The sequence below is a fragment of the Galleria mellonella genome, unplaced genomic scaffold (genome assembly GCF_026898425.1).
Source record: "Galleria mellonella isolate WM207_F2 unplaced genomic scaffold, CSIRO_AGI_GalMel_v1 utg87, whole genome shotgun sequence".
In the NCBI taxonomy this organism is placed as follows: Eukaryota; Metazoa; Arthropoda; class Insecta; order Lepidoptera; family Pyralidae; genus Galleria; species Galleria mellonella.
Genome location: NW_026442166.1, coordinates 716,912 through 730,850, shown reverse-complemented (window position 1 = coordinate 730,850; position 13,939 = coordinate 716,912). Strand labels below are relative to the sequence as shown.

The 13,939-nt window shown below is 30.9% G+C and overlaps 1 protein-coding gene across 3 annotated transcripts in view; it reads right to left on the bottom strand.

Moving 5' to 3' along the window:
- The window catches only part of LOC113511506 (uncharacterized), a 114,331-nt gene extending 100,942 nt beyond the window's left edge, over positions 1-13,389 (bottom strand). Inside the window, exon 1 of one of the 3 annotated variants that reach the window (XM_052902018.1) lies at positions 13,307-13,389. Coding sequence is in view for 1 of the 3 variants with exons in the window: in XM_052902014.1 (XP_052757974.1) it covers positions 7,197-7,222 (26 nt within the window). In the remaining 2 variants the exon portion in view is untranslated. Of the gene's footprint in view, positions 1-6,331; positions 6,984-7,196; positions 7,238-13,306 lie in introns of those variants that run through there. The other 2 variants (XM_052902014.1, XM_052902015.1) reach the window with 2 other exon arrangements.
- Positions 13,390-13,939: the final 550 nt, after the last annotated feature.

Genomic DNA, 13,939 nt, shown 5'->3' with positions numbered 1-13,939 from the left:
AACAGGGAAATTGTTTTGAAACATGCATTTTTAGCTTAGTTAAGAGAAACAGCAGCTTGGAGCGTCCTTATATTAATATATTACTAATATGAGGAAATAAAAATCTAAATCGGTTTAGAATTAGCAGCATAACCGGTTTAGAATAAGCAAATAGACTACAAAAACTTCAGACAAAGTATAATCCTTCGTTTAGGATTTATTAAATTTAAAGAATATTTCGTTCATTTAGTGTGCTTTTTTTTTAAGAATTGGAACTCTACCTGCACTATCGGTACACGTTGGTAAAGCGCTAATGACTGATGAAACATAAAGATGAAGACCTACTTAACCCATCGTGACAAATTCATATGGAATTCAATTAGCAGATGGTCTTCCCCGAACATAGTTAATCTTCTTTATACCGGTTCTACATATTAGTACATACAGGAAAAATGCTGCTTCTAAAAGGGAAAGTACCTAACTTAAATACTGAAGGTTCATTTTTGCTTAAAGGCAACATTCTTTTATTTTTTATACAATCAACGATTCCTTATAAATATCAAAGCGAGTTTGTAACCTTTTAGTGTTTTAACAGTTCAACCAATTGTCAAGAAATTTGATGTACATATGTTTTATTATGACTATATCAGCCACTGCTAAACATAAGACGGGGAGTCTATAATAAGAATTTTGCCTGTAGATGCCACGTTTAGCAGGCGAGTTAGCAACCGCAATTAGACTTTGATAATGTTTTAAGATAGACGCTGCTGCCCATCCCTCGACCATTAAGTTCCATTAGTCGCCTTACGACACCCACGGGAAAGGAAGGAATTGCCTATTCTATTCCGGGATCACAGAGCTATATATTATTTATAAATGTACTATAACAATGTCTGTTTGCTTGTTACTTGATTACGTTTAAACAGTTGAACAGATTTCAACAGAATTTGGTATGCAGACAAACTATACTCTAAACAATATATACGATTCTTTTTATTCGTGCACGAAAAGCCAAGGATATAAGATATAGGGCTATATTAAATTTAAATGTGGATTTTTTTAGGAATCTTACCTGATATTATTTTTAATACTTATGATTATTTTTTACAATGTCGATATATAAATACATATAATAGGAATCTCCCTAAGGAAGCCGAAAACTACAAACGTAGTAAATTTTGAAAATTCTCGTTATATATATATGTATATATAGACAATCTAAACCGAAATAATTTTGTTTCATAAAAAAAGATACTTCAAATTTATCAAAATTTCTATGGGAGGGACTAACTTTAAAGGTAAGGTCATTCATTTTTTATACTTGATAAGGTTTTGTTTAAGTAATATTGACGGGAGAATGAGAAATGTTCAACAATTAATAAAAATACAGATTCTTGACACAATAGATTTCCTTTTTTTAATACAATTTGACAGATAGATGTCAAGACTCGATAAGGTTGTTCCAATATTATCGAGTATAAAAAAAGACGTCCTTCTCTTTAAAATCGGTCAAAAATTCAATAAAGTATCAGAAAATGATAATAAAAATCCAAACATCAAAATTTAATGAACATAATAAACAGCTAGATATATAAGTCCAGTATAATAACATAGGGTTAATAAAAGCCAATGGAAGCTATGACATTGGACGTAATCACCCCATAACAGTAACACATAATTGCTCTAGTTAATATGAATGTACGTACGTACCGGTTTATATCTTAGATCAAAGGCGGAGTAACCTAGCATGTTCAGGATAGATTAAGACCGACATGAAAGCATCTGTAATCATAATGACACGTCACTAACATTTATTGCTTCACGATCTTTGTAATAATACGCCTGCGAAATATCAACACCTCGGCGTTGATATATCAACTCGGTGCCTCTTGAGATTACCCAAGAAGCGTAGAGATTAAAAAGTAGCATTAAAAATAAAGCGCATTTAAAAAGTACTCATCTTTAATCAGCTAATAACTTTTGCAATCAAACTTTTCAAAATATTACTATAAATCTAGAGATGGTTTGTTTTTTTACTTTAGGGACAGTTTTTTTTTTTTATTCTATATCTGTGACATTCTTTGCCATAGATTATATAATAGGTACTATACTAAAATATAGAAGCGAAACTGTTTGTTTGAAAACGCCAATATCTGGTATTATCAATTGGTTTTTTATTTAATAGCTCACTTCTCAAAGAAGTTTATTGGCTATTAAATATTAAACATCACGATTTTACCACGAATGAAGACGAGGGATAGCGCTAGTACATATAATAAAATTGTAAATATGTATGTATATTGAAGATATAAAATAAAAATAATAAAGGACCTTAGAACTTGAAACAATAATGTTTAGAACTTTTGTCGGTCTGTTACATACGCAAACTACTGCACCAAATTGAATGTAATTTTCACAGTGCTGTTGCTGATGGTCGAATTTAAAATGTGGTGTAACAATATTTTCCCATCTCGTACACCATATTAGATATATATTCAGATTAATAATATATAAATTCTATCAAAATCGGTTCAGCAGTTCAATTTTTAAATAAACATACCAAGTTTACTGTGGAACACAAACTTAAATTGTTCTATTATGTTTGCAATTGTCACGACGAAGTTTGTATGAAAGAAAATATTAAAAAATTATACGGAAAAGTAAAAAATTTGGCTACAAAATTTCAATAAAAAAGTGAGGGTACTTTTTTATACTGTAAAGGGAAGATTTTTTTCTGTAAAAGGAAGAAAACCTGTTTTTACTTAATGGTTAGCTGGTAAAGAATGCCATACAGCATACTCGCCACTTGTATAAATTGTAATTGTATAAATAAATAAAGCCATCGGAGATTGAAACGCTACTCCATCAGTGTCTCCCGCCTTTATTTATTACCACTGCTAGCTTATATTTTAATGTCTCAAATTTTTATACAGCAAATACATCAACATAGAGTTCTTTTTTCTTCTTTTTTTTTGTTCCTTTTACTTCTGGTTTGATAAGATTTAGCACAATAGACTAAGAGCCTTTATCATCTCCATATTTCAATCTAATTGAAATTAGAATTGCGAAACAAAATTTCATGAAAATTGTTACAGCCACTAATGCTACTTACACGTAAATAATATGTCACTTTGCTGTCGAGAGTATCTTTAGACAAGTTATTTGCATACGTTAGCCAGATAGATATCAACCATTCAGTTTTTACTTTAAGATATTAACAATCGTCTTGTTATAAATTCATTGTGTCCAATTATAATTACTTTTTCACCCTATTTATAAAAAAAAAACACCGGCCGAGTGCAAGTTGAACTCGGGAAAGGGATCGTTATTTTTTTTTTATGCAATTTAGAATAGCAAACAAGTTGATAGCCCACCTGATGGAAAGTGGTAACCGTCACCTATAAACATGAGCAGTACCATAGATATAAGAGAGTATACTGTTTCGCTCATGATACCCTAGTAATGGGGTTTAAAATCACACAGCTACACTATCTGGTTGACTTGATGGTTTGAGAACTATCGTAGTTAATTCTTGTTGAATTCGTTACGATTAACCAAATGACCTGCTTTCACCCTCGCCTACGAGTATATTATTTTTCACTGATGTCCTATCGGCGTATACCAATAACGTAGGATTACCATTTCATTTTCACCCGTAAAAAAAACTGTTACACATTGTAGCACATTGAAAAGTGTAACAGTAAGTAAATTTTCTCTCAATTTAGACGAAAATAACAAGATAATATAATCTAAAGTGCTTATCTTAATAATTTGTTGAAATAAAAAACGCATTTGCATATCACTCTTTATCCTCGTGATGTACGGTTACGAGTGTAATATTTGTCGAGGAATTTGTATATTTACACGGCTGTTTATAACAATGTACAGGAACGACTTTTTATAAAAAAACGAAAAAGAATTATACGAATTGTGTTAAATTGAACTTAACATTTTCTCTTTTTAAATTGTCATTGGACTTTTTATCTATGATTATTATTTCATATTAAAAATTATTATGTCATAAAGCATAAACAATAATTTTTAAAATTGGAACTGCCATTTTTTTTTATATCGACACACATTTTCAATAACTTTGAATAAAGTGTACATTGTTAAACAATGACATAATTAATTTTTCAACAACAACAACAATAAAACAACTCACATATTTAATTTTTTTTAATTTCTAATTAACAAATAGTCAACAATTTATTGTTAATACGTAAATAATGCATCATCATCATATCAGCCGTCCACAACTGTCCACTGCTGAATATAGGTCTTCCCTATAAGGGCCCATATAAATAATTAAATATTGTTATTTATATATTTCTTTTGTCTTGCACTGTTTTTTTTTTATATAACTTAGAATGGCAAACAAGCTGACGGCCCACCTAATGGAAAGTGGTAACCGTCGCCTATAGACATGAGCAGTACCATGGACATAACAGAGTATACTGTTTCGCCCATGATACCCCCATGCGTTACCATTCCTGAGGACTCAGGTGTTATTCCTCCGTACCCAGTAAATTCACGCCATATCCCACCCTTCAAACCGAAACACAGCTATGCAAACGCAACTACTTCACGGTTGAAACACGAATACTTAAAACGCCACTTATTTTTTGGTATTCAATTTAAATCCCAAATTCTATTCTCAGTTCAGTCAGTGGAAGAAATTATTCCACGTCAGATTGGTGCAATGGGACTGATCGTATTAATGGACACTACAAACTCACTGACTGGGCTTGAGTACTTAACAAGCCGTCTGGACACTACATAATTAATCATTCGACGAATTTAGCCTCTGGTTACGCCTTCGTTTCAGATCCGATAGAATTTAGAGATTGTCTAGATACTTGATTTATTAGACAAACACAATTAAATTAAAAAACAAAATTTCAAAATTGATAAATAAGATTTTTTTTAAAGAATTGGATAAACATGTTAACAGCACACCTGGTGTCATGTACCCGCCATTTCTTTAAACCTTAAATTTATATACAAATTTATAAATAGTGTCATGTGCAAAAAATCTGTCAACTTTTAGTTTTTTTTTTTTTAGTACGTTTGTTCCGTTGTGGAACAGTCTAAGGTCGGAGACCATGCTGCCTATAAACTTTTAGTTAGAAAAACTTAGAATAATATACCTATATGAATTTATACTGCCGTGTGGTACCTGCATAGAATAAGCCACCCATTCCTTTTCCGTAGGTGTGGTGAGAGACGACTAAGGAGGGCGCGGGATGGGTAGCAGAGTTCCTCTTAAAACATCACCAAAGCCTAACTGCGGTTGCTAATCCGGCTGCCAAGCATGGTAACTACTGTCAAAATTCAAGGGGGAGGCTTATGTTCAACAGTGGACAGTTAAAGGCCAATATAATGATGGTGATGATGAATCAAATTGATTATTTTCAATGACATATATTTAAAAACAAAAACATGTTTTATATCTTTATTCAGGTATAAATCAAATAATGATTCGTAAAGATAAGCATCATTACGAATCATTATGGACTACTTATCTGGTTCGCTCAAATATACTGTAAGTATTTTGTATCGATTTTATTTTTCATTTAATCTTACAATATATTTTCACCCATATACTTACTAATAAATTATGTACATGTACTTACTAATAAATTATGGTAACCCTATTCACGCATAGATAAAAAAATTGACCTAATTTGAGGGAAGCATTTGTATGACGATATATGATGTATATATGATCTAAACTTATCTCTAATATTTAAATTTCAATGTGATATCACTCTTTATTCTAAGGACCTATACGAATTTTTTTTTTATAAGACAGAGGGCAAATGAGCATGCGGCTGATCTGATAAAGTTTCTAATAGATTTAAGTAAAAAATATTTTAAATTTAGTATCTCTCTATTTTCATTTAAGTGTCTACTCTTGTTGGTGCAATTAATTCATGCATATTCTTCCAGTCACCTCTATTCCAGGACATATCATTGACCTCAATATGCAACATGAGACCTAGTGTTTTCTTAATCTATTACATGTAGTTATTTCTATTACAATTTGATATATAAAACAGTAATTTCATGAAACTATTAAGTTATTAGGTTAAAAGTGTTTGTGTAGAACAATGAAACCTCAGAATCGACTTCAATGACAAAACTAATTATGATAACTCTTATTACAATACATAGAATTCACTCCCGTTCTAATTTCGTAAAAATTTCGAGAAGCCTTTTTGCTAAATAAAGTCCTACATATTAATTAATAGGTAAGTACATATGTTAATTCTTAAATAACTCAAACAAAGTAATATAATTTTTAACATGTAAACAAATAGATGCTATTATTCAATGAAGTAATTCTTACCTTCAATAACAATTATAGATGATATTTGCAGTCGCTGCTGATATGTGAGATTAGACAAATGTTTAAACAACCTTCCACTATTACAGTATTAAAGTGCGTTAACTTCATACATAATTCGAAGGTATTGAAAAACGGAGCTTCTTTTTGAAAATTTTCATCTTTCTCTTCACAAAAGGATCCACTGTGATAGTCTTTATTATTAACGTCTGTTACACAAGTTAGTAAGCGTAATTTTTTATCAGCAAATTGCTGGTTGAATATTCAACGACCGTGCCGACCATCGAAAAAGCCATTTGCTTTATGAAGAAAACTTTGGCGGGAAAATTTCAAAAATAGAACGGGAATACGTCACTCAGGACGAGGGCGCGGCCCCGCGCTTCGACCGGTTGAACACGCGTAAATGGTCACTATTTTGACCGCTCCTGAGCCGTATTATTTATTTTTATTGGAAAATTAGTCTATAACTGGTCGTTACATCTCTACAGGACCTAAGCCCACGCGATCTCCGTACGCGACTGAACTCGAGCAATCCTGTCTTCAAATTCCATTTAATAATTTAAGACGATCGTATACAATGGTTCAATATCATATGGCATATCTCTAGTGTCACTTTGTAGGTATTGTGATTATGACGCAGAAGTATTTATATAGAGTAGATAATACGTCATCTATCAACGGTAGTGCGAAGAGAATAAGTGTCATAATAGTCTGGTAATTCATATATGAAAAGACAAAATATTCAATACTAATTAGGAATTGAGGCATAAAGTAAGTGTTTTTGGTTGTTTCGACAAGTAACAATATTAGTTATAAACTTTATAAATTATAACATTAGATTGTAAAGATGGGTACATATTAATTTTACTTCGACGTTATCCTTTTCGACTTCATCCGAAAGTATTCTTCAGGGGGACGACTTCTTCAGATGAGATGCTGTGACGCAAAGCCCCGTACTTCCCCTGAAGAAAATTACAGATGAAGTCAAAACTATTATCGGAAACGACAAACATAATAAGTTCATAAAATTCCTGTTGTAAATATGTATATGTATACTAACTATACAGCGATTCATATTATAGATTGAAAAATTGCTTATAATTTACATGTAAAATGTTAAGACAGCAAACTCATTGATTGTTTTAGTGTTACTGGATATTATGTGATGTTCACTTGGTTCCACAATCTGGGTCCAAATAAAAGAGTACAACTAATTTTTTTTTTTTTCTTAAATCAAGAAAACACGGGACATGATCTATCTATGTAAATTTCATATGTTATAAAAGTTTATATATCAACGAATTTAATTTATTAAATGAATTCTATCCATATATTTATTTCTCTTATTTCTAATTTACAACTCCAGGTAATATCTAAGTACTTAATAGTGTAATGTTACTATTTCAATAAATTATTGTGCACTTACATCGCCTACAAGTTATGGCATAGAAATGCATATAGTAAGCAATGAAATCTCCTAATATCATCAAGCTAGATACCATACTCTATAAATAAATTAATTAATAATATGTCTTATAAAAAATAAATTGATATAATCATAATTCATTTAATCAAAATATGCTTACAACTTTTATGTCTAATGGAATAATCTTTAATTTGTAGTTTAAACATAATAGTATATCTTATATATGTGTAAGTAAATTTGTTTATATATATATATATATATATATATATATATATATATATATATATATATATATATATATATATATATATATATTATACAACTTAGAATGGCAAACAAGCTGACGGCCCACCTGATGGAAAGTGGTAACCGTCGCCTATAGACAGAGTACATATACTGTTTCGCCCATGCGTTGCCATTCCTGAGGACTCAGGTGTTATTCCTCTGTATCCAGTAAATTCACGCCATATCCCACCCTTCAAACCGAAACACAGCCATGCACCATGCAACACAACTGATTCACGGTTGAAACACGAATGGGACAGAGGTACCCAAGCAATGGACTTTTGTACAAAGTCTGCCTCTGGTTATTATTATTATTTATTTTATTGTTATTTCTTTATATAAGTAAATTTTTGTATGTATGTATATTAATTATGACTAGTACCGCATTCGAGTTTTCTAACACTTCCCTAAAGTTGACTCTGAGAAAATGCTTTAAGCATTAAGTCTGCCTTATATGTATAGGAAAATAACACATACATGTACAAGAAAATAAATAAATAAATATTATACCTAGGACCTCAAGAGTTCATCATCCGGGTCGGACGTTATCAGGTACTATCATAAAAGGTATCAGAATCGAGGCGTACAGAGAAGGAAGGCGGGGACCGACAAATCTCGACGAGATAAGGTACGCTCCCTTCGTAGGTAATGCAGCCGCAAATAATGTATTATCGGCACGTTTATAAAACATAATATACTATCAAATATGTATATAGGATCATCATTTCGGCTATTCATTATCCAATACTGAACTTAGGCTTCTAGACTGCTATAAAAAACGTTATATGATAAAGTTGTCGCTCTACTTACCACTACTATGACGATGAAGGTATTTTTTTATACGATAAAAGTGGCAAACAAGCATACAGCACGTTTTATCGTAAACGGTCGATGTAGCCTACGGACGTCTGCAAAACTAGGGCTGTCACTTGCGCGTCGCCGACCCTGAAGAAATCTTAATATACCCTTTTAAAGAACCCCATACTGTAGTCTCTAGGAAAACCTCAGCAGGGAGCTCATTCTATAGCCTGGGCGTTTGCGGGAGAAAATTCCTTTAAAACCGCACTGTACTGTACGTATTTAAGTTTAAGCGTGTGAGAATGAATTCCCTGTCAATAGCGAGCGGTTCGATGATAAAAGATGGGAAATAAAGGGTGGGATTGTTAGCAGTGGGAACTAGCGACCCCATTGCTAACGATATACCATGACGGACTAATTTCCGCGCGACCCCCCATGGTAACCCACGTAGTTATTTCATGATGAATGCATTACGACAGGCCAAGTATCTTATTACTGGTATACGCTGATAGGGTACCACGAACAAGTTACTGGCTTAGTTGATGATAGATAAAGAGGAAGTCAAGTCAGTTGGCCAATCGTGACGAATTTGCTAGGAATTGACCACGCTGGATTGTAATGGGAACCGCGTGAAGTTAATTTGACCTAATACTAAAGAATGGTATCCTTCCCTCCCCAGAAAATCCTTATTGTCACCAGTCACTACGGTCCAAAGATCTCTTTCCTACGGATGCGTCAAGGTAGAGCAATGCGTCCCGAATTGTTATGTAAAGGCACGGGACTTGCCAAAGTCTCGCATCGTATCGTAAGATAATAAGAATAAGAACTCAGAATTAAATAGAGCAACTTCTAAGATACGATTATAACGATAATGTCTTTTTTATGATTCCGATTAAGAATACATATATAATAGTAAATATACTATCAGTTTCGTTAAATGAATTTTCTATCAATTTTTTTTTTAGAATCTTAGAATGGCAAACAAGCTGTCGGCCCACCTGATGGAAAGTAGTAACCGTCACCTATAGACATGAGCAGTATTTAGTAGTTCAGTTTTTAAATCAACATTACTGGTTTTTTCACAATTGAAGTCAGTGTTTTTTTTGGAACAAAATGCTACTTATTCTAATATGAGTATTATCACAAAGAGATGCTACCCTTGCAGCATATTAAAATAGAACTTCCGCCAGTTTGTGTGTCATGCACTGATTTATACTGAACAACAGGAACCGCATATAAATCTGACACCCACTCGACTATTCCGCAGCGTATTCTCTTAGACATTGCAATGTTCAAGTTTTATCTAGTTAATGTGTCGTGTCTCAATGAGATGACTAGAATAATGGCTTTAAAAATGGTACTTAAGATTTGAATTCGCGATTACTATAATTATATTTGTTTTTGTTCCACGAAGACAAAAATAGACTTCAATTGTACAGAATACAAGAGCATTGAACCTCATTGTGAAAATAATTATCAAAATGAGTTTCAAATCTGCGAAGAAATATGTGACATATACATACAACTAAATTAAGAAATTCTTTTTTTTTTTTTAATAATTTAAAAACACAGTCATATCTTAAAATAATTAATTACTAATATTTTTTACATAAATTATCTTAATCTAATAGTACCTCCTCTATTTCTTTGACTATTATATACTGACAGACAGGAAATACAATCACAGAAAAGGACTTGTATTCAGAGCCGTAAAACTGATATATAAAAAAAATTAACAAGAAAATGGTTACACTGATGTGTGTGTTTTGTAAACGTATGCAAGTGACAGGTCTGAATTTATATGGAATTGAAGTTGCAAAAATAAGTAGAAAAATTAAATGTATTTATTATATTTTTTTTTTCAATTCGTGGACGTTTAAAACTTTATTTGGGTTAAGTTGGACTTACTCCCAATTTTTGTACAAAACATTTCTGATTGTTCTATAATATCATATTCAATAAAAAGATAAACGTTTAAGCGTAATTACGTGAAAAATGTGCCATTTTGTGGTTATTTTTTCTAATTTACGTTATATCCAGATACTGTACTCTTAATTTTAACTATATTCACTTAAAACTAAATCCAATTCAAAAGGAAAAAATAATTATAATTTATTTAGTTCATAATCGAGTTTCGAGCTTATATTGTGTAGGTGCATATCCTACTTGTCTATCCTGCTCTAGTATAAACTTTATTATGTTTTCTCTCTTTTACATTGCCAATCTGTATATCTTATAATTTAAGGTTAAGACTACGAAGTCTTAAGTCGTAGTTTTAACCTTAGCTTATAGGTATGTATAAGGTGCCATAGAAAAAATATTACTACATTTTTATCAATCTTCCTAATCTTTTAAACTAGATCGTAATGCTCTTTAATAAAAAAAAAAATGTGATTTCATAAATCATACTGATTTTAAAATAATGCCTAATTATATATTTTCCAAAAAAAAAGAGTACGTTTTCATGGATCACGTAGTACCTTTATATGTTTATGTCTCTCCCCCTTCATATTTCCCCCATATCATGGAAACGACTGAATGGATTTTAATAATTGACATATCATTGGAATGGCGGTGACAGCCCGAGTGTCATGAAATGATAAACGCACAATAGAATAATGGGGACCATGTAACTCTATGAAAAAATCTTTTGATACGATATTAGGTATTATTTACTTTCAATTCTTTAACGGGCACGCCTGTCATTCGTTATAGGTGACCACAAGCAATGGTAACTGTTTACTATTAGATAAACGGTATACTTTCTATTACACCAATATACATATATATAACCTAATGTTTTAATCTAACGTTCGTGCAAGTTGTTCTCGAAAAATCACTAACGATATTAATGAAATTTTGTAAATAGTTATTTTTTATTTAATACGTTGCAACGTACGGTACAAACCAATTATAAAAATATATCAGAAGTAATCAAATGTACAAAGGCGAGCTTCACTCTAAAAGAGTTCTCTTCCAGCAAACCCAAAGTGGAAAGGAGCATCAATATCAATGAATAGAGCGGTGTACTATATTGTGAAAAATATAAAAATATAAATATTATATATATATATATATATATATATATATATATATATATATATATATATATATATATATATATATATATATATATTACACCTATGCATATACTTATAGTAATGTACTGTTTGCCAACTTGACAAATAAGATAATTATTATGATGCTACGGCTTAACCAATCACTATGAAATTTTGTATAGGCGTAATATATGTGATGTGATGTGATTTTTATTCCGGTTAGTAAACATATCCTGGACAAAGTCGCAGGTAGAAGCTTCAATTCAAAAATAACCACGCTTTTTTCTTAGAATATTATATTGCCTGCTGCAAAGCAGTATTTATCTTCGCTAGGTTACGAATTTTTTTTTTCAGGTTGGTATTTTATTACTACTACAAATCATTTTGCCAATTTTGAGTAAGTCTATATTTTTCTAGTATTAAAGTAATAGGAAAAGAAAAAAATATGTTTCTTCTTTTATGCATGGGTTTTTTTTATATATTCTTCTATCTCGCTTTTTGTGTATGTCTATCTATGTCTATTGTGTACTGTGTACTGTAAGTAATGCAAATAAATTATATATTTATCCGTCTAATAATACAATTAGCATTTTGACTTTCAAAATTTAATCTTGTTTTTATGACTATATTATGTGATAAATGAAACAAACCTAGATACGGCAAACTACATAAAATGGCAATTAATGCTTCAATTTCCATTTAGTTTACAAACAACACTTATTAAAGATTATTCTCAGATTGTTTAAATATCCAGAGGAAATGAGACGTTGGATTTTGTAAATATTTGACTTTATTTATGGTTGTCGATATGTAGCTTTATGCATTTACTAGCGACCCGCCCCGGCTTTGCACGGTATCTTCAAAAATTCATATTTGATTCTTTGGATTACATTATTATAAATTTCGTAGAGATCTCTATTTTTTTTTTAATAAAGTTATCTATTACCTTATGTTACTCGCTGATATTGTAGCTCTATGTAGGTAAAATAATTTTTAAAATTTGTTTACTAGTTTTCGAGTTTATCCAGTACAAACAAACAATCAAAATACCCTGCTTAAGGTTTAGTATTCATAAAAAAAATCTGATATTTTTGCTTTATAATATTATTTTATATATATAATCATAATTACAATTGCTTAGTCACTCACTGAACAAATATTTCTTCTCATGAAAAGAGAACAATTTACACTTATACTGATACCATGTTGAACAGACAACTTGACATAAAGGAATTTCGACATTTCCGTTTCTTATGAATCGTTTCTTTATCACCTCTAATGATATCATAAGGATTAAAAGGACTAAAAAAGAGTTGTAATCAAGAAAGTGTAGTAAATTCCAAAACTATTAATTTTAAAATAAATTTAAAAATAAAAATATATATGAACTATTCTTATATATATACTTACCTACATAATTTCCATTTGTTAAGTACATAAATCAGTCCAAAAAAACATCACTGTTAACACATCTAAATAATAACTGAGATGTATTATGCAGATCATCCTGTTTTTCTTCAGATATACATGATAATGAAATAATCTAATCTTAAACAATTTTTTGATAAGCGAACTGCAGAGAGATCATCGTCATAATAATATATTTAATAAATGCTTTATCTTGAATCAAGTGACTCTAAAATATAACTTTTCTCTCTTGAAGTAATTAGGATAAAAGCATCCTTTGCGTTTATCTAGGAATAATGCTATATGTGTAGGTACAAAATGTTATTCTAATCCATTTAGCCGCTTTATAATGAGTTTATAGCGAACATTTGTATACTTTTATATCTTTTTAGTTACTAACCCTTTTTTCCTCATGATCCAACTGGCATGCACTACTTATTATGCCATCTCAAATTTTAATTCTTCCTGTAACCTCCAGTTGTGCTACAACTGTTTCAAGTATGCTAATAACTGTATTAAAATTTTTAAATGGCTATTATCATCTCCTGCACGATTTTGATCTCCTAGTAAGCACATAAAGGGAAATTAACTAGAACTCTTTTATGATACTTGAATAGAAAATAAGCTGACCTGATA